This window comes from Oncorhynchus kisutch, linkage group LG14 (genome assembly GCF_002021735.2).
Source record: "Oncorhynchus kisutch isolate 150728-3 linkage group LG14, Okis_V2, whole genome shotgun sequence".
Taxonomy (NCBI): Eukaryota; Metazoa; Chordata; class Actinopteri; order Salmoniformes; family Salmonidae; genus Oncorhynchus; species Oncorhynchus kisutch.
The window spans coordinates 69,972,629-69,994,449 of record NC_034187.2 but is presented as its reverse complement, the minus strand read 5'-3'; the positions used below and the strand labels follow the sequence as shown (position 1 = coordinate 69,994,449).

Here is a 21,821-nt window from a genome sequence, read left to right as displayed (position 1 = left end):
ATAAACAAACATACAGTCAATAACACAATAGAAAAAGTATATGTACAGTGTGTGCAAATGAAGTAAGGCAATAAATAGGCCATAGTGGTAAAATAATTACAATTTAGCAATTAAACACTGGAGTGATAGATGTACAGAAGATGAATGTGCAAGTAGAGATACTGGGGTGCAAAGGAGCAAAAATGTTTAAATAACCATATGGGGATAAGGTAGTTGGATGGGCTATTAAGAGATGGGCTATGTACAGGTGCAGTGATCTGTGAGCTGCTCTGACAGCTGGTGCTTAAAGTTAGTGAGGGAGAAATGGATCTCCAGCTTCAGTGATTTTTTGCAATTCGTTCCAGTCATTGGCAGCAGAGACCTGGAAGGAAAGGCGGCCAAAGGAGGAATTGGTGTTGGGGGAGACCAGGGAAATATACCTGCTGGAGTGGGTGCTGCTATGGTGACCAGTGAGCTGAGATAAGGCGGGGCTTTACCTAGCAAAGACTTATAGATGACCTGGAGCCAGTGGGTTTGGTGATGAATATGAAGCGAGTGCCAGCCAACGAGAACATACAGGTCGCTGTGGTGGGTAGTATATGGGGCTTTGGTGACAAAACGGTATGGCACTGTGATAGACTGCATCCACTTTGCTGAGTAGAGTGTTGGAGGCTATTTTGTAAGTGACATTGCCGAAGTCAAGTATCGGTAGGATTGTAAGTGACATTGCCGAAGTCAAGTATCGGTAGGATTGTAAGTGACATTGCCGAAGTCAAGTATCGGTAGGATGGTCAGTTTTACGAGCGTATGTTTGGCAGCATGAGTGAAGTATGCTTTGTTGCGAAATAGGAATCCGATTCTAGATTTAATTTTGGATTGGAGATGCTTAATGTGAGTCTGGAAGGAGAGTTTACCGTCTAATCAGACACCTAGGTATTTGTAGTTGTCCACATATTCTAAGTCAGAACCGTCCAGAGTAGTGATGCTGGACCGGCAGGCAGGTGTGGGCAGAGATCGGTTGAAGAGCATGCATTTAGTTTTACTTGCATTTTAGAGCAGTTGGAGGCCACGGAAGGAGAGTTGTATGGCATTGAAGCTCGTCTGGAGGTTTGTTAACACAGTGTCTAAAGAAAGGCCAGAAGTATACAACATGGTGTCGTCTGCGTAGAGGTGGATCACAGATGACAGATGGATTCTTATTGATTGTTTTATTTGGGAATGTTATTCCTCCTACATCATTCAGGTGCCAGAGACTGCATTATGGAGTTGTGGAAAAACGGAATGTTACATCGCAAGATCTCCCTTCCTGAGCAGCTCTGTGGCTCCCCAACTGCCTTCAGCAGCCTCCTGCTCTACCATGAGGTGGGTAGTGTCTGTGGCCATATAGAGATATACAGTGCATTCGGAAAGTATTCAGACCCCTTTCCCCCCCCCCCCCCCCCCCCCCATCAATCTTCACACAATACCCCATAATGACAAAGCAAAAACACATTTTTAGACATTTGAAAAGCTGAGATCACATTTACAGAAGTATTCAGACCCTTTACTCAGTACTTTGTTGAAGCGCCTTTGACAGCGATTACAGCCTCGAGTCTTATTGGGTATGACGCCACAAACTTGGCACACCTGTATTTGGGGAGTTTCTCCCATTCTTCTCTGCAGATCCTTGGGATCGGGTTCAAGTCCGGGCTCTTGCTGGGCCACTCAAGGACATTCAGACACTTGTCCCGAAGCCACTCCTGCGTTGTCTTGGCTGTGTGCTTAGGGTTGTTGTCCTGTTGGAAGGTGAACCTTCACCCCAGTCTGAGGTCCTGAGCAGATTATCATCAAGGATCTCTCTGTACTTTGCTCCGTTCATCTTTCCCTTGAACCTGACTAGTATCCCAGTCCCTGCCGCTGAAGAACATCCCCACAGCATGATGCTGCCACCACCATGCTTCACCGTAGGGATTGTGTCAGGTTTCCTCAAGATGTGACATTTAGCATTCAGGCCAAGGAGTTCAATTTTGGTTTTATCAGACCAGAGAATCTTGTTTCTCATGGTCTGAGACTCCTTTAGGTGCCTTTTGGCAAACTCCAAGTGGGCTGTCATGTGCCTTTTTACTGAGGAGTGGCTTCCGTCTGGACACTACAATAAAGGCCTGATTGGGGGAGTGCTGCAGAGATGGTTGTCCTTCTGGAACGTTCTCCCATCTCCACAGAGGAACTGTCAGTGACCATCAGGTACTTGGTCACCTCCCGGGCACAATTCCCTTCTCCCCCGATTGCTCAGTTTGGCTGGGCAGCCAGCTCTAGGATGAGTCTTGGTTCCAAACTTCTTCCAATTAAGAATGATGGAGGCCACTGTGTTCTCGGGGACCTTCAATGCTGCAGAAATGTTTTGGTACCTTTCCCCAGATCTGTGCCTCGACACAATCCTGTCTCAGAGCTGTACGGACAATTCCTTTGACCTCATGGCTTGGTTTTCTGACATGCACTGTCAACTTTGAGATCTTTATATAGACAGGTGAGCTTTTCCAAATAATGTCTAATCAATTGAATTGACCACAGGTGGACTCCAAGTTGTAGAAACATCTCAAGGATGATCAATGATGCACCTGAGCTCAAACATTTCTAAAAACCTGTTTTCGCTTTTTCATTGTGGAGTATTATTGTTTGTAGATTGAGGGAAAAAAACATGTAATACATTTTAGAAGGCTGTAACAAAATGTGGATAGTCAAGGTGTCTGAATACTCTCCAACTGTACTGTGTGTATATATCTCTATCCATCTATCTATACACACATACTGAGTATATAAAATGTTAACACCTGCTCTTTCCATGACATAGACTGACCAGGTGAAGCTCTGATCCCTTATTGATGTCACTTGTTAAATCTACTTCAGTCAGTGTAGATGAAGGGGAGGAGACGGGTTAAAGAAGGATTTGAGACATGGATTGTGTGCCATTGAGAGTGAATGGGAAATACAAAACATTTAATTTCCTATGAACAGGGTATGGTAGTAGTAGGTGCCAGGCGCACCGGTTTGTGTCAAGAACTGCAACGCTGCTGGGTTTCTCACGCTAAACAGTTTCCCTTGTATATCAAGAATGGTCCACCACCCAAAGGACATCCAGCCAACTTGACACAACTTTAGGAAGCATTGGCTCCAACATGGGCCAGCATCCCTGTGGAATGCTTTCGACACCTTGTAGAGTCTATGCCCTGACAAATTGAGACTGTTCTGAGGGCAAAGGGGGGTGCAACTCAATATTAGGAGGGTGTACCTAATATTTGCTATACTCAGTGTATAGTCACAAAGGCAATTCAGTTGATATAAAACACTAACATTTTCCTCCTTTTTGAACAACCCCACGTGTGTGTGTGTGTGTGTGTGTGTGTGTTTGTGTGTGTGTGTGTGTGATATGAGCTGAAATAAAATATCCTCGAAATGTTCCATACACACACAAAGCTTATTTCTCTCAAATTTAGTGCACAAATTTGTTTACATCCTTGTTAGTGAGCATCCAAGATAATCCATCCACCTGCCAGGTGTGGCATATCAAGAAGCTGATTAAAAAGCATGATCATGCCACTCTAAAATGTGCATTTTTGTCACGACACAATGCCACAGATGTCTCAAGTTGAGGGAGTGTGCAATTGGCATGGTGACTGCAGGATTGTCCACTAGAGCTGTTGCCAGATAATATAATGTCCGTTTCTCTACCATAAGCCGCCTCAAACGTTGTTTTAGAGAATTTGGCAGTACGTCCACCCGGCCTCACAACCGCAGACCACGTGTTACCACGCCAACCCAGGAACTCCACATCTGGTTTCTTCACTTGCGGGATTGTCTGAGATCAGCCACCCTGACAGGTGATGAAACTGAGGAGTTTTTCAGTCTGAAATAAAGCCCTTTTTTGGGGGGAAAACCTCATCCTGATTGTCTGGGCCTGGCTCCTAAGTGGGTGGGTCGGTAAAAGGCAGAGGTGGGACCAAGTCATTGTTTTACAAGTCATAAGTAAGTCTCAAGCCTTAGCACTCAAGTCCCAAGTCAAGTCCCAAGTGAAGACAGGCAAGTCCGAGTCAAGTCTCAAGTTCTAAACTTTGAGTTTCGAGTCCTAAACAAGTCATAATGTGCTCTTTACCAAATTTAATACCATTTCATATTTTTAACAAGTGTAATAGTTAGCATATTAAATTTACGCAATTAATGAATGCTTTTAAACATATATTTATTGTTTTCCAAATAAACTTTATATTTCCATGGAAATAAATTAAATTACCTGCTTGTCAATATGACAACAAAAACAAAATATTGTAGTGCTCTCTCTCTCTCTAGATATACTCTAGACACCTAAAACAATCCTGCCATAAAGTTACAATGATTTATTAAAAGGTACATCAAAACAACTGCTACTGAACTTCAAGTAGGCCTACAATTTGAACACTGGCCTGAATGTCTGTGGAAAAAAATACAGATCCAATAGATGGGAGATAAAACCTGCACTGCACCCCCCCATAAAGCGATTGAGGATCGCTATGGGGCGCAATCGGGCGACGTAGGCTTGTACACAATCGCCCAATCCTTAACACACACACACACACAACCTCTCTGTGTGTGGTTACAGTAGGCTAATGTATGTCAATGGTTTTAGGAACAGCAGTTGTAGCTAAATCTTAGGTGCGTCTTTCCAAGGGCTCCATTTGAATTCACTCGCCGACTTTCTGCCACACGCAACTTTTTCTCCGTTGGCACAGTTTGATTGGCTGCAGTCCGATTCAAACTGTAATCCGTTAAATGAGAGTTGATGCGCTGCACACTTTGTTTAATAGCATCATTTGTATATATTTTGGCTTGGGGAGTGTATCAAGTCAGTTTGAGTCAAAAGGCTCAAATCCAAGTTAAGTTACTAGTCATTGGTGTCAAAGTCGAGTTGCCAGTCTTTTTTGATTTTGTTGAGTCTAAAATCGTCATTTGTGACTCGAGTCCAGGTCAATGTGACTCGAGTCCAGGTCAATGTGACTCGAGTCCAGGTCAATGTGACTCGAGTCCAGGTCAATGTGACTCGAGTCCAGGTCAATGTGACTCGAGTCCAGGTCAATGTGACTCGAGTCCACACCTCTGGTAAAAGGTGCCAGGCGCACCGCTTTGAGCGTGTCAAACTGTGAAATGTGTGTATATATATTTTTCTTATTTTATTATCTCAAATGGAATAATGCTGCGGATCAAAGATCATACCCCCAAGACATGGTAACCTCTCACCATATCTGTAATCCTGGTAGCTTCTACATAAAGGTAGAAGTCTTCAGATACATCGACTATTCTTATTTACAATAAAAGTGACTCCAAAATGACACTATGCATTATTTACCATTCATTTCTATTGGGCACATAATAATCAAACAAACCAAATGAACTGCAAATGCATCCAACAAGTTTATAGAGTCACAAGCTTGATTAAGTCATTGCATGCTAGGAATATGGGACCAAATACTACACTTGACTACATTATCTATAAGAATCTTTAGGGGGTGTCAATTTTTAATCCTACCTTTTTTGAGAAAAAATAAATATTACCTGTTAAACAATATCTTTCTCTGAGCAATTGTATTACGGTAGTATAAAATAAAATAATTTCCTTTTTTTTGTTGCATACAATAACTCAGTATTTAATTTATTTTATACTCTATTTATTGCTCATCTTTTTTCAAGGGTGTCAATCATTTCAGACTCCACTGTATGTACATAGTATGTCATAGTTTACATACAGCCTACTACGAGGTCTGGGCTACTTTGACATGTTATGGGAGTGATGATTGGAGCCGTGTTGTGTACCGTACGTGTTTCAGAGGGAGCAGCTGTGGACGGCCTGTATAGACGTAGGGGAGCTGTGTGTGTGGCACCTCAGGGAGCCCACCAAGCCTTTCCAGAGGATCCAGCTGCCTGACTGTGCAGGCGTCACCTGCCTTATCAAGGTCAAAAACCAGGTGAGATTGTCTGTAGACTGTACTGTAGGAGGAAAATGAGTGTGCTTCTATTCTACTCTACTGTACTTTCTATAAGATGGCATTGCTTGGATACTCCACTGGGCTAGTTACATTACTTAGTTCTGTATTAAGGTATTATGTGAAAGTTTAACATAGGTTTAAAGTATTAACAGGCCCAAATCACCATGGGTTCCCTTTCCCGCTCCTTTCCCGCCTTTTTTCCCCGCTTTAATAAAATACTGACTAGATCATTCCTATCAATATGCACTCTGGCATGTCAATTGTCAATTCAGCATGTCTTAAAACCAGAAATGAGATGTGTCCTTTATGGTGATGAAATAATCTGTTAACTGGTCCTGTCAGATCTGGGTTGGGGGCCGAGGGTGGAGTTCGGGGAAGTCCAGGGGGAAGATCTACGTAGTGGATGCCCAGCGACACACGGTGGAGAAGGAGCTGGTAGCTCACACAGACTGTGTCCAGGCACTGTGCTCCGCAGAGGACCGCTATGTGCTGAGTGGGGCAGCCCGCGAGGACGGGAAGATAGCCATCTGGAAAGTGGAGTAACTTGAGTGGAAATTCAACACTGCCACCTGGTAGCTGGGGGTCAGAACGGGATCGTGTTCAGTAGGCACCAAACGGTAGAAAACGGACTGAAACAGGAACTTGTTCAATAAGAAATGCTCATTTTTGTTAACCATTTGAAAATTGTTTTGCTAAGGTGTGCCCTAATAACCCAGGTGATTATGAACAGTTGGGAAATCAACTCTTGTCATGATTTGTGATTGCCTGTGGATGGATGACCAACCCAAAGTTCACCTGATTGCATAGGATGTCTTTTAATTGATGGAATAAACTTTCCAACCTATAGTTTTAAATGCATGTATCTTATTGTTTATGTTAAATGGAAACAATTTAGGTATTTGTTTCATTAGTCCATTGTTGATATAATCACAACATGTTTTGAATATCTGAAATACATTTTTCAAGATATTTAATTTACAAAATACAGAAATACTGCCGTTGTGATGCATTTTTGGACTATATCAACAATGGACTAATGAAACAAATACCAAAACAGTTTTGGGTGTCATTTTCCTTTTAAGCGGTACACTGCTTATTGTATTATTTACATCAAAGGAGGAACCTTAGATATTTTTATATTGGGATGCTTCACAGGTTACTCACATCCAAATAAGTATTTCATATTTAATGTATGTGCTTTTTCTTCTAAATATGTTTTTGTATGTTTAATACACTCAACCCAAACTATGCAATTTTAGTGTTATTAAAATGTTTAGTAATGTATTTGTCTCAGTCTTCATATAACATGACACAAGCTACTTCTTCTAACATTTTAAATGAACAAGTGAAATATTTTCCATTAATATTAGTGTTTCCTGTATATTCTTTATAGTAGAATATATTGTTTTGTAATATGCCTTTTGCCACCAGGGGACAGTACAGCCTCTTACATTTTAATTCACATCCCAGAACTGTCTTCTGTAAACTGTTTGTGTAGGCTACATGTCATGAGATTGACATTGTAATGACAAACTAAATACTTTAATTTCTCTATATAGCGATTTGGTGGAACAAGCTTCCCCCTAACATCAGGACAGCAGAGTCCCTGCCCATCTTCTGAAAACTCCTGAAAACCTACAGTACCTTTTCAAGAAGTATTTTGATTCATCCCACAGCACAACAATATTCAGCTATACTACCATTTTTTATTCTTGAGGATTATAACATTTTAACCCTCTTGGCCCATATATAATCAGATGTAATGATTTGGCTGCCTTCATGCAGTAATCTTTATTCAGATTTGTATTAAATCCCGTTACGGTGTCTACAGGCAAGCCCGTATCTACATCATCTGAGAATCCTCTCATTAATCACACCAGCAGATGGCAAAATCATCAAAGTCATCATCCAAATGCCAGAGTATTCCAATTTTTATTATCTAACCGTTGCCAGCTCTACAAATATAAATCCCTCTCCTCTCTGTGTTCATACAATGCAACACATAAACAATCACAGACCACATTTTAAATCCAGCTGTAGATTAGAGACGGGGGATTTTTAAAAACAATGTTTTTTGGTCATAACTACAACTTTGCTATGAGTTGTAGTAATTGAATCCAGGGACGTCTAAGACCTTTTGAGGTTGAATCTATAATACTAGGATTACATTACACAGGGGCCCTGTTGAATCAAGCATCAATACATAAAGTCATTTAGCAGACACTCATATCCAGAGCGACTTAGTCACAATTAGGGTTAAGTGCCTTGCTCAAGGGCACAATTCAACAGATTTTTTTTTTTTACCTAGTCAGAATTCGAACCAGAAACCTTTCGGTTACTGGCCCAGTGCAGGTAGCTACTATGGGTAGGCTACCTGCTACCAACCCACAGACTGGGTGACAGCAACCAGATTAGTCCAACACACACCATGACATCATTTATACACACGTACAGTATATAACAGGAAGACTCCTCCCCTCACAGACAGATATCAATTCCCAGAAGAAGTATTGTGTGTGTGTGGGCTGGTAATGGCTGGAGCAGAATAAGTGGTAAGTTATCAACAACATCAAACACATGGTTTCCATGCGTTTGATGCCATTCCATTCGCTCCGTTCCAGACATGAGCCGTCCTCCCCTCAGCAGCCTACACTGTTCCCTACACAGTGCACTACTTTAGATATGGGCCCTTGTCAAAAGTAATGCACTATTGAGGGAATAGGATGCCATTTGGGACCTAGCTACTATGCAGAGTAAGGTCTGGTTGCTAGTCATATAGTGTTGCTTCATAATGGCTGATAGTGGGGGTGTTTTTTCACAGACTATTTGTATTTACAGTAAAAGGCCATGAAATATTGAAGATAAATCCCTAGCAAAACTCCATTACCAATTTACCAAACCATTATGTCAGATGGTCTTGGAGCACCATTGTCCTGACCTGGGTCTCTGTCATTTTTCTGTAAACCAATTTTCTGTAAATCATGGGGATTGGATGATTCCCTATGCCAAGGGTTACTCCGTTTGGAAGCTTTTAATACTCATAGTGTGTGGGTGTTTTCAAGTGTGTGTGGGTGATTGTGCATAAGGAATAGGAATCTGCCTCTTTTTATGAGTCCGCACAGAACGCTGCTGAGTGAACAACCACTTGCTATTGGCAGAGAGGGATGGATGTATGCACAGTATGTGGCAGTTGAACCGAGAGGGGTCTTTATTCCGTGTTTGCCAAATGGATGGAACTCTACCATATCTACTGTATACCGGTATCCGTTCCTTCTATTTGATAGGCAAAATGGTTGGCTACGGTAAATGTCATCTGTACATAGTGGCAAGAAAAAGTATGTGAACCCTTTGGAATTACCTGGATTTCTGCATAGATTTGTCATGAAATTTGATCTGATCTTCATTTAAGTCACAACAATCGACAGTTTGCTTAAACGAATAAAACAAACAACTATATGTTTCCATGTCTTTATTGAACAGACTGTAAACATTCACAGTGCAGTGTGGGAAAGGTATGTGAACCCTTGGATGTCTAACTGGTTGACCCTCCTTTTTGCAGCAAGAACCTCAACCAAACATTTTCTGTAGTTTGGGATCAGACCTGCACAATGATCAGGAGGAATTTTGGACCATTCCTCTTTACAAAATGGTATCAGTTCAGCAATATTCTTGGGATATCTGATGTGAACCACCCTTTTGAGGTCATGCCACCGCATCTCAATCAGGTTGAGGTCAGAACTCTGACTGGGCCACTCCAGAAGGAGTATTTTCTTCTGTTAACCATTCTGTTGATTTACTTCTGTGTTTTTGGTCGTTGTCCTGTCGCGTCACCCAACTTCTGTTGAGCTTCAATGGTGGACAGATAGCCTTACATTCTCCTGCAAAATGTCTTGATAAACTTGGGAATTCATTTTTCCGTTGATAGCAAGCCATCCAGGCCCTGAGGCAGCAAAGCAGCCTCAAACCATGATGCTCCCTCCACCATACTTTACAGTGGGGATGAGGTTTTGATGTTGGTGTTCTGTGCCTTTTTATTTCTCCACACAGTGTTGTATGTTCCTTCCAAACAACTCAACTGTAGTTTCATCTGTCCACAGAATATTTTGCCAGTAGCACTGTGGAACATCCAGGTGCTCTTTTGCGAACCTCAGACGTGCAGCAATGGTTTTTTTGGACAGCAATGGCTTCTTCCGGGGTGTCCTCCCATGAACACCATTCTTGTTTACTGTTTTACGTATCGTAGACTCACCAGAGATGTTAGCATGTCCCAGAGATTTATGTAAGTCTTTAGCTGACATTCTAGGATTCTTCTTAACCTCATTGAGCATTCTGCGCTGTGCTCTTGCAGTCATCTTTGTAGGACAGCCACTCCTAGGGAGAGTAGCAACAGTGCTGAACTTTCTCCATTTATAGACAATTTGTCTTACCGTGGACTGATGAAAATCGAGGCTTTTAGAGATACTTTTGTAACCATTTCCTGCTTTATGCAAGTCAACAATTCTTGATCTTAGGTCTTTTGAGATCTATTTTATTCAAGGCATGGTTCACATCAGGCAATGCTGCTTGTGAATAGCAAACTCAAATTGTGTGTTTTTTTTATAGGTCAGGGCAGCTCTAGCCAACATCTCCAATCTCGTCTCATTGATTCGATTCAAGGTTAGCTGACTCCTGACTCCAATTAGCTTTTGGAGAAGTCATTAGCCTAGGGATTAACATACTTTTCCCAACCTACACTGAATGTTTAAATGATGTATACAATATAGACAAGAAAAATACAATTAGTGTGTTATTAGTTTAAGCACAACGTGTTTGTCTATTGTTGTGACTTAGATGAAGATCAGATCAAATTTTATGACCAATTTATGCATAAATCCAGATAATTCCAAAGGGTTCACATACTTTTTCTTGCCACTGTAGTTCAGGCCATGGTGGGTACTGTTAGTTGTATTGAAGTTCCATTGAGTCTCTCTTTATCAAGAGTCCTCACACTCAACTATTCCATCACACACTTAATCATACGGAGTGGGAATTATGTTTCCCTTATATATATGATGGATACCACAGTAGTGCACATCCATCACAACACCCATATAGGACTGCAGGTAAGCATTGAATCATTACTGTAATGACAAGATATCAGTCATACACTTACTCTTTGTGGTGGAAATCCAGCAACAACAAAAAACATAGTTGTGATTTCCTCAAAAGAGAATGAGAAGGAGAGTCCTGTTACCAGTGAACAGGTGTTGCTGGCCTTGCACCCCTCTGATGTGGGGGAAGGGTGATGCAATTAGTAAATCGTGGCCCTTTTTGTTGATACATAAATCAGTCTCCAGGTAACTTGACTCCACTGCATGCAGACAGTGTATGCGCCAATGCACACATCATGTCATCAACTTTACTTTGTCCTCTAATGGTAGGGTTGGAGTATATGACCCTAGATATGTAGGCTAGCTAGGCTACTTTAGGGGCAACCCCTTCTACTTGAAATGAAACATACTTGTGGTGTGTGAACAAATTGTGTGCAGAGAAGTAGGATAGCAAGTGGTCATTCAGTCAAATACATACACACACACAACCACATAAATATAAACTAAATAAAACCTTTTGAAAATGATAAGATCGATTCAAATATATGCAACAGCTATGTTCAAAATGATACAGTAGCGTATAAAATACAGAGCTGTTTAAAATGATTATTACATTAGCAGCTCACAGTAGATAATTTGCAACATTGTCAAAAAACAACAACATACACATCGACTTCTGGGGCAGCCTTAAGTTTTAGAACGTTACATTGTAGCCTTTGATGTCACGTATTACAGTAATTGCTGGGGCATCGCAAAATGAATCACCACGACTTGAAACATTTCAAGTAGAATGCTGTTTTAAAGTAACACTCAAGGTGTGGCGGCATGAATGTTTGGTGAGTGTGTGGCACTGCCTGCTACAGTTTTTCTAACGCCTGCCTGCTTCACAATTTTCCTGTGAGGGGTGTAGTTGCTTCAACTGTAGGCCGGTTGTTCCTGTCAGCCATATTGGAATGCTCGGCTCAGGATGGGGAATATACAGAACTCAACGAGCCTGGAGTGGTGGGCAGAGAAAGGAGAGCGCACGAACCGCTAAGCAACTTCAGTTTTTAACGGATTTAAAACACATATAAACGAGGAATTAAACCGGTTAACTAAAGTGAATTGATCAGACACGCGAATTGGAAAGGACAAAGTGAGTACAGTCATGTTTATTATATTATATTTTTATGTAAAATGTAGGCGGCTTCCAGTTGAAGCCTGTGTGTGTGATGGAGGATTTGCTGTGCCGACACTGACGTTTTCTTCACATAAAATTATAAGTTATTTTCCATATCAGTTAATATTCTGAGGTAATGCTCAATCATTGGTGTTGTCGCTCAATTGATACTTCATCGCAATAATGTGCCAAACGTAACAGTAACGTTAACCAATTCAAGCTAACAAAAAAATGTGGGTTGTCATTGATTAAATCTTCAGGAAAGTAACGTTACTGTACATTTAATAGTTAACAATGACTCGGGAATCTCCAGAAATGGTTGTATATTACATTTCTTTCCACAATATGCTCTAAGACTTTAAGATCATAGTCTATTCAATTATTGTTTCGTTTGTGTAGTCTATCTAGACTACCTTTCTGAGAGATGTATGTGGTAACTATAGGTAGCCTAGCCTATGGGTGTTTCCTGAAGATTTGTGATTCGCTACAGTTACACCCATGTGAAGCCTACGGCTGGCATTATATTTGACTATTGCCGTGGAATTCTTGTTACTGTTTACAACTGTAAGCTTCGCGTAGCCCGAGGCCCTTTAAATTACAGTGCAGTGAAGGCCTGTATTTTTAGGAGCAGAGAGTGACTCCTGAGTGTAAACCACCAGGCATATATTGTCATTGTTAGGCTACTTTTAGTTCATTTAGCCGAAATCCAGGAGACTCGTGAATGTGATAGGATAGTCTGACGTTCATGTTATACATTATGAAATAAGTCTATATATCACATACTCTCTCTCTCTCTCTCATACACACACACACACACACACACACAAAGGTGAAATCGGTTTTTGATATGCCATATGACCTTGGTCTGCCATAATATTGTGTTCGTGTTGACTATCCCAATGTTTTTCAGGGACGTTCCAAACATCTACTTGTCTGCTTGAGACTCACAATAAACCTCTGTAAAGAGTGAAGGGTGGGACAGTATTGCACTCTGGGCCACTTGATTAAGTGTCTCGGAGTAGGAGTGCTGATCTAGGATCAGGTTAACCTTGTCCATAATAGTCTGAATTATTATGATTTAAATGGCAATACTGATCCTAGATCAAAACTCCTACTCTGAGACACTTGACAAATACAGGACCAGATCCCCCACTTTTGAAAGTACACTTTCAGAGCCAGGAGAGCAGATGTGTAGACAGATACAGACTTCATGATGACACATAAACAAACACTTGTACAGTTTGTAATCTAATGGCTTGGCAGTAATAAGGGGGATGAAAGGAAACATACAGACTTAGATTTGACTCATTCATTGCTTAATGAATTCATTCCAAGACTTCCAGGGGCCACTTGGTGGGTGTCTGTGAGTACGTGCGTAGATACATGCTTGTGTCTGTGTCTGTCAGTGTGCATGCACACGTGAAATTGTCCACTGAGTAGGCCTAGACCTAACCATGCTCATCATATCCACCTCAGGCAAGTTGAGATCCCACACGGACATAGGCTATATTCCACATCATCCTCCTTATTCTGCCTATTGTTGTTTTAGCTGCAGAGGAAGAGGAGCTGTGCCTGAAGCAGCGGCTGTGACAGGAAGGACAAATTAACAATGTTCTCCAGTTGTGCTGCTGCATTCTGCATTAGATTGGCCTTCCAGGATGCAGCCTAGCCTGGCTGCCTCACACACACAAGACACACTGTCCCTCAGGATTCTGGGGGGGAAACGCCTTTTTCCTCTCTACTCAGCAGCAGCAGTTTCATATTGTGTGTGTGAGAGATTGAGAAGAGAGAGGATTTGCTGTGCTGTGATGCAGCTGTGGCTATTATGTGAATTGTTGTGTTGCATTTTGACCTGATGAGCTGCAGTGGTAAATAACATGTTTCACAAACACAGGTTTTAGAGTAGGTCTGTTCTGCTGCTGGCATTTATAATGGACACGTTGGAGTTCCAGCCTCAGATCCCTAAACCATAATTACAAAACAAAGATGGAGTGTCTTTGTGTGTGTGTGTGTCTGTGTCCATTTTGAACACTTTGTTTCATTATTCTCTCCATTTGGTCGGAGGCGTAAATAACAGATTAACATCAAGTTTATTGCTTCCACTCGGTCCGCAGCATGGTTTCACAGCCAGCATCATGTTGCAGTTCACTCCAAGTTTAATTGACTCCAGTTTCCCTCTGATCATAGCTTGTATGTTTCATAGATGTGTTCATTCATAACTCTTTGAACTCTCTCTGTGAGAATGGATGAGTTGATTGAAAACAGTTGTTGTTTTCAGTCTGTATGTAAATGCCTGCGTGTGTGATCGTCCTCTATTATAACTATATTATATATTAAGCAATAAGGCCTGGGGGGAGGTGTGGTATATGGCCAATATACCACGGCTAAGGGCTGTTCTTAAACACGTCCAATGTAATTAGAGCAGTAAAAATAAATGTTTTGTCATACCCGTGGTATATGGTCTGATATACCATGGCTGTCAGCCAATCAGCATTCTGGGCTCGAACCACCCAGTTTATAATATATTATAAAGTGTACTGTGATAGCCTTAGCAGCATAATCTTAAATGAATAGTGTGGAGGATACTGGCTACTGATTACTGTATTGGCTGACTGACCTGTCAATTGAAGTCAATGACTATGTGAGGCTGCTTGACAGCCTTTATTCTCTTCCTCTATTAAGTCTCAATTAGGAAAATTGTGTTGTCTTACACTATGGAAGAAAACACAAAAACAACCATATATTGTGAAAAAAACAGTGTGGATAAACTGACGTATTGTCGAATTAAATAGAAGTTCATTGGTTACATACACAGATTTGCAGGTGCAGCGAAGTGCTAGTGTTTCCTACTCCAACAGTGCAGTAATACCTACCAATTAAAAACAATACAAAAATCAGAAATATCAGAACGAGAGAAGTCAGAGACCGGAATATAAATATAGTAGTATGTGGACACCTGCTCGTCAAACATCTCATTCCAAAATCATGGGCATAAATATGGAGTTGGTCCCCCCCTTTAACTGCTATAACAGCCTCCAATCTTCTGTGAAGGCGTTCCATGATGTTGCAACATTGCTGTGGGGACTTGCTACCATTCAGCCACAAGAGCATTAGTGAGGTCGGGCACTGATGTTGGGCGATTAGGCCTGGCTCGCAGTCAGCGTTCCAATTCATCCCAAAGGTTACCAATGGGGTTGAGGTCAGGGCTCTGTGCATGCCAGTCCAGTTCTTCCACACGATCTCGACAAACCATTTCTGTATGGACCTCACTTTGTGAACGGGGGCATTGTCATGCTGAAACAGGAAAGAGCCTTCCCCAAACTGTTGCCATAAAGTCTGAAGCACAGAATCGTCTAGAATGTGTATGCTGTAGCGTTAAGATTTCTCTTCACTGGAAGGGGTCTAGCCCGAACCATGAAAAACAGCCCCAGACCATTATTCATCCTCCACCAAACTTTACATTTGGCACTATGCATTGGGCAGGTAGCGTTCTCCTGGCATCCTCCAAACCCAGATTCGTCCAGATGGTGAAGCGTGATTCATCACTCCAGAGAACGTGTGTCCACTGCTCCAAAATCCAATGGCGGCGAACTTCACACCACTCCAGCCAACGCTTGTTATTGCGCATTGTGATCTTAGGCTTGTGTGTGGCTGCTCGGCCATGGAAACTCATTTCATGAAGCCCCTGCTGAACAGTTATTGTGCTGACAGTGCTTCCAGAGGCAGTTTGGAACTCTGTAGTGAGTGTTGCAACCGAGGACAGACGATTCTTATGGGTTATGCGCTTCAGCACTTGGCGGTCTCGTTCTGTGAGCTCGTGTGACCTACTACTTTGCGGCTGAGCTGTTGTTGCTCCTAGACATTTTCACTTCAGATTAACAGCACTTTGACCGTGACAGCTCTAGCAGGGCAGAAATTTTACGAACTGACTTGTTGGAAAGGTGGCATCCTATGACGGTGCCACGTTGAAAGTCACTGAGCTCTTCAGCAATGCCATTCTACTACCAATGTTTGTCTATGGAGATTGCATGGCTGTGTGCTGTATTTTTATACACTTGTCAGCAATGGGTGTGGCTGAAATAGCCAAGTCCACTCATTTGAAGGCGTCCTCATACTTTTGTATATACAGTGTCTTCAGAAATTATTTATACCCCTCAACTTATTCCACATTTTGTGTTACAGCCTGAATTCAAAATCTTTTGAATAAATACATATTCTCACCCATCTACACACAATACCCCATAATTACAAAGTGAAAACATGTTTTTAGAAAATCTTGCAAATATACTGAAATTTAAAGTATTCACACCCCTAAGTCAATACATGATAAAATCACCTTTGGCAGTGATTACAGTCTTTCTTTGTAAGTCTCAAAGAGCTTTGCACACCTGGATTGTTCAATATTTGCACATTATCTTTTTAAATTGAACCAGGCAAGTCAGTTAAGAACAAATTCTTATTTACAATAACGGCCTACACTGGCCAAACCCGGATGACGCTGGGCCAATTGTGTGACACCCTATGGCACTCCCAATCACAGCCGGTTGTGATACAGCCTGGATTCGAACCAGGGGGTCTGTAGTGACCTTCTAGCACTGAGATGCAGTGCCTTAGACCACTGCCCCACTCAGGATCCCATTATTCTTTATAAAATTCTTCAAGCTCTGTCAAGTGTATAGTTGATCATTACAAGACAGCCATTTTCAAGTCTTACCATAGATTTTCAAGTCGATTTAAGTCAACTTTGCCACTCAGGAACATTCACTCTGTTCTTGGCAAGCAACTCCAGTGTAGATTTGGCCTTGTGTTTTAGGTTATTGTCCTGCTGAAAGGTGAATTAGTCTCATGCATGTTTTGTAATATTTTTATTCTGTACAGGCTTCCTTCTTTTTACTGTGTCATTTAGATTAGTATTGTGGAGTAACTATAATATTGTTGATCCATCTCAGTTTTCTCCTATCACAGCAATTAAACTCTAACTGTTTTAAAGTCATCATTGGTGTCATTGTGAAATCCCTGAGCTGTTTCCTTCCTCTCTGGCAACTGAGTTAGGAAGGACGCCTGTATCTTTGTAGTGACTGGGTGTATTGATACACCATCCAAAGTGTCATTAAAAACTTAACCATGCTCAAAGAGATATTCAGTGCCTACTTTTTAAAAATGTATACCCATCTACCAAAAGATGTGAGGCATTGGATAACCTCCCTGGTCTTTGTGGTTGAATCTGTGTTTGAAATTCACTGCTCGACTGAGGGACATTAGATAATTATATGTGTAGTACAGAGATGAGGTAGTCGTTCAAAATCATGTTAAATACTTATTGCAACTTACTATATGACTTGATACGCAAATGTGTACCGCTGACCTTATTTAGGCTTGCCATAATAAAGAGGTCGAATACTTATTGACTCAAGACATTACATTTTTTCATTTTTAATTCATGTGTAAAAAACAAACAAACAAACAAAAACATTAGGAGCACATGCTCTTTCCATAACATAGACTGACCAGGTGAAGCTATGATCCCTTATTGATGTCACTTGTTAAATCCACTTCAATCAGTGTAGATTATGGGGAGGTGACCGGTTAAAGAAGGATTTTTAAGCCTTGAGACAATTGAGACATGGATTGTGTATGTGTGCCATTCGGAGGGTGAATGAGCAAGACAAAAGATTTAAGTGCCTTTGAACGGGCTATGGTAGAAGTTTTATTTTTACACCTTTATTTAATCTTTATTTAACTAGGCAAGTCAGTTAAGAACACATTCTTATTTTCAATGACGGCCTAGAAACGGTGGGTTAACTGCCTCGTTCAGGGGCAGAACAACAGATTTTCACCTTGTCAGCTCGGTGGATTCAATCTTACAGTTAACTAGTCCAATGCGATAACGACCTGCCTCTCTCGTTGCACTCCACGAGGAGACTGCCTGTTACGCGAATGCAGTAAGCCAAGATAAGTTGCTAGCTAGCATTAAACTTATCTTATCAAAAACAATCAATCATAATCACTAGTTAACTACACATGGTTGATGATATTACTAGATATTATCTAGCGTGTCCTGTGTTGCATATAATCTGACTGAGCATTCAAGTATCTGACTGAGCGGTGGTAGGCAGAAGCAGGCACGTAAACATTCATTCAAACAGCAGTTTTGTTTGTTTTGCCATCAGCTCTTCGTTGTGCGTCAAGCATTGCGCTGTTTATGACTTCAAGCCTATCAACTCCCGAGATGAGGCTGGTGTAACCGAAGTGAAATGGCTGGCTAGTTAGCACGCGCTAATAGCGTTTCAAACGTCACTCGCTCTGGGACTGTGGTTGTTTCCCTTGCTCTGCACGGGTAACACTGCTTCGAGGGTGGCTGTTGTCGTTGTGTTCCTGGTTGGAGCCCAGGGAGGAGCAAGGAGAGGGACGGAAGCTATACTGTTACACTGGCAATACTAAAGTGCCTATAATAACATCCAATAGTCAAAGGTTAATGAAATACAAATGGTATAGACGGAAATATTCCTATAATTCCTATAATAACTACAACCTTAAACTTCTTACCTGGGAATATTGAAGACTCATGTCAAAAGGAACCACCAGCTTTATTTAAACCAAATTGAACATGTTTCATTATTTATTTGAAGCTAAATTAAATTTATTGTTGTATTATATTAAGTTAAAATAAGTGTTCATTCAGTATTATTGTAATTGTCATTATTACAAATACGTTGTTTAAAAAAAAATCGTCCGATTTAATCGGTATCGGCTTTTTTGGTCCTCCAATAATCGGTATCGCTATCAGCGTCGAAAAATCATAATCGGTCGACATCTAGTTTGGACAGTATATTATATGTAACTGAGTGGGTGGATGAATCAGTTGAACACACCTGACCAGACAGTGGCGTATTGTTACATGTATTAAAAGCTCTGAATGGTCAAGTGGCCTTATAGCATTTACTGCGATGCAGCCTCCGCAGACTTCATACTTCTTGCGCTTAGTCAAGCACAGCAGAGCTATTGTGAAGGAAGTTGTCAAGGAAGTGACTGTGTTTATACAGGACGTACCGCCCCCACCTACCATCAACCAATCATGTCAATGCGGAGCTATGCCCTCCGCATTGTTAAAAAATTTGAGAGGCGCACGGCAATGTGGTACGGAGGTCAATTTGGCCTGCACAAGCCTCCAGAGGCTCAGCAATTGCGTCACGCCCTCCATACGGAGCCTCCGACCACATTTTTGGATCAACCATAAATTGACTTTTAGACATTCAGACCTGGTCTGTGTCCTAAATGGCACCCATAGGCATCCTATAGAGCTCTGGTCAAAAGTATGGCACTTTGTAGGGAATATGGTGCCATTGTAGCCCTGGTCTTCTGCAGTGTCTGGGAGATGAGGTGTTTTTGACCTTTAGTTTGAATCCATTCATAATGCGTTTAACATACAGTCATGCTACTAATATTATACGGCTGTAAGTCAAAGCATCACCTTTCACTGGTGGCGAGGACAACGTTACAGTGGTTAGACATTTTGGATTTATGTTTGTAATCCTGTGGTGTGCTTTGAGCATGATGGGGAAGTTGCTACTCCCCTTTCCATTCAAATCATTCTCAATGTTTCTGAAAGAAAAATGGTTCCACATGTCCATGGTCTGAATGCCACTGGGCATAGTGTTGTGCTTGGTTTCGATTAATACAGTACAGTTAATCCTGGTACACATTTAATCAACCTCAATGAACATAAACAAATCTAACAACTTCCAGGTCTTTTTCCATGAGTGGTTTCTTTGTAAAGGGGCTAAAATGGCAGAGGAAGGAGATGGGGGAGCTAAAGTGAACCCAAACTACTACCCTCCACTACACTCCACTACACTCCACTAGCCTCCACTACCCTGACTATGTTTCCCCTCAAGCAAAAGGTTCCAGTGTTCTTTCTGGCTGCATCCCAAATGGAATCCTATTCCCTAAATAGTGCACTACTTCTAACACTATATATGTTCGTTTCCCATTGTAAATCATTTAGCTACGGTGTGTCCTGGCCTAGTGAACACTCCCCCGGCCCGGGCCTACTGTGGCCTTAGCAGGCAGGATCAAGGACAGGAAGAGGAAAACAAACAAAGCCAGGTCTGTCTGCCAGCCATTCTCTTCCATCCAGGAGATGAAGATCTATGCAGAGCATGTCAGGGACCACAGTGTAGCCTCGGTAACTGGTGAGAGATATACGCACTACCCCCACTACCATTTCTCTTTGCATGTTTAGTTATCACATATGCAGCACATACCCTGTATGTCAACTCCCTCTAAAGGTAACTAGAAGACAATATACAGTAGGCAGTCACATATGTTTTCTTACATAGAAGAGGACAGGGCAGGTTACAGTAGGCACAATGAAGAAAAGCTTCTGTAGTGTGTAGGCACATCTGTTTTTTACATGGAAGACCATTGCTTTGACTTCCGGCTGTAATGAAAAGACAATAGCCATTTCTTAGCCTAGATCGGGACGGGGTCGTGTACTGACTCACCTGCAGTCAGGATATAGGCTATTTGGGACAGTGAGAAGCCATAGAGGAAGGCTAAGATGGTCAGTCAGACACTTGAGACCTGTACTGAATGTGTCTAGACTATCTTTAGCGAGCTGCCTGGCTTCTCAGAACTTTTCATACCGTGCGTTCTACTGGAAGGTAAGGACTACCCAGCCTTTCTGGATCAGGGGTGAGTCTCACTGTCATGCTGTCTGTCTGGACCAGGGGTGAGTCTCACTGTCATGCTGTCTGTCTGGATCAGGGGTGAGTCTCACTGTCATGCTGTCTGTCTGGATCAGGGGTGAGTCTCACTGTCATGCTGTCTGTCTGGATCAGGGGTGAGTCTCACTGTCATGCTGTCTGTCTGATTCAGGGGTGAGTCTCACTGTCATGCTGCCTGTCTGGATCAGGGTTGAGTGTATCCCTGGGCATCTAGGTTTAGATACCTTGACCAGGAAGTATTGAACAGCAATACAAGATGGGATAAACACACTGACTCTCTCAGCCCAACTATTCCTCACTGACATTTATCCAGGCTGGTTGGAGAACTAGGACCAGAATGTTGTGGTCGGCGAACACTGGAATGCGTTACATATTCATTTAAAAAATAAAAATAATAATAATATTGGCAGTGGCAAGGCATTCTACACAGGCATTCTTGTTTTTTGAATTAGACTTCTAATAGTTTTCATACAGTTGTACTGTAGTACAGTACATTCAGAAAGTATTCAGAGAACTTGACTTGTCCCTCATTTTGTTACATTACAGCCTTATTCTAAAATGGATTAAATACGTTTTTTACCTCATCAATCTACACACAATACCCCATAATGACAAAGCGAAAACAGGTTTAGAATTTTTTTTGCAAATGTATAAAATATAAAACATAAATAAGTATTCAGACCCTTTGCTATGAGACTCTAAAAATGAGCTCAGGTGCATCCTGTTTCCATTAATCATTCTTAAGATATTTGTACAACTAGATTGGAGTGTCATGTGTCATGAAACCTGGCACCATCCCTACAGTGAAGCATGGTTGGGACAGCATCATGCTGTGGGGATGTTTTTCAGTGGCAGGGACTGGGAGACTAGTCAG

At 41.6% G+C, this 21,821-nt stretch overlaps 2 protein-coding genes across 9 annotated transcripts in view; both read left to right on the top strand.

The window, feature by feature from the left end:
- The window catches only part of LOC109904405 (DENN domain-containing protein 3), a 44,722-nt gene extending 37,465 nt beyond the window's left edge, over positions 1 to 7,257 (top strand). For 3 of the 4 annotated variants that reach the window (XM_031788854.1, XM_031788855.1, XM_031788856.1), the window contains 3 exons: positions 1,223 to 1,341; positions 5,814 to 5,951; positions 6,315 to 7,256. In XM_031788854.1, the coding sequence (XP_031644714.1) occupies positions 1,223 to 1,341; positions 5,814 to 5,951; positions 6,315 to 6,515 (458 nt within the window). In that variant the 3' untranslated portion in view covers positions 6,516 to 7,256. Of the gene's footprint in view, positions 1 to 1,222; positions 1,342 to 5,813; positions 5,952 to 6,314 lie in introns of all 4 variants that reach the window. The other variant, XM_031788857.1, reaches the window with a different exon arrangement.
- A 4,767-nt stretch (positions 7,258 to 12,024) lies between these two features.
- ptk2aa (protein tyrosine kinase 2aa) overlaps positions 12,025 to 21,821 on the top strand; it is a 163,712-nt gene continuing 153,915 nt past the window's right edge. For 3 of the 5 annotated variants that reach the window (XM_031788848.1, XM_031788847.1, XM_031788842.1), the window contains exon 1: positions 12,025 to 12,197. The gene's annotated coding sequence lies outside the window, so the exon portion shown is untranslated. The remainder of the gene's footprint in view (positions 12,198 to 21,821) is intronic. The other 2 variants (XM_031788849.1, XM_031788850.1) reach the window with 1 other exon arrangement.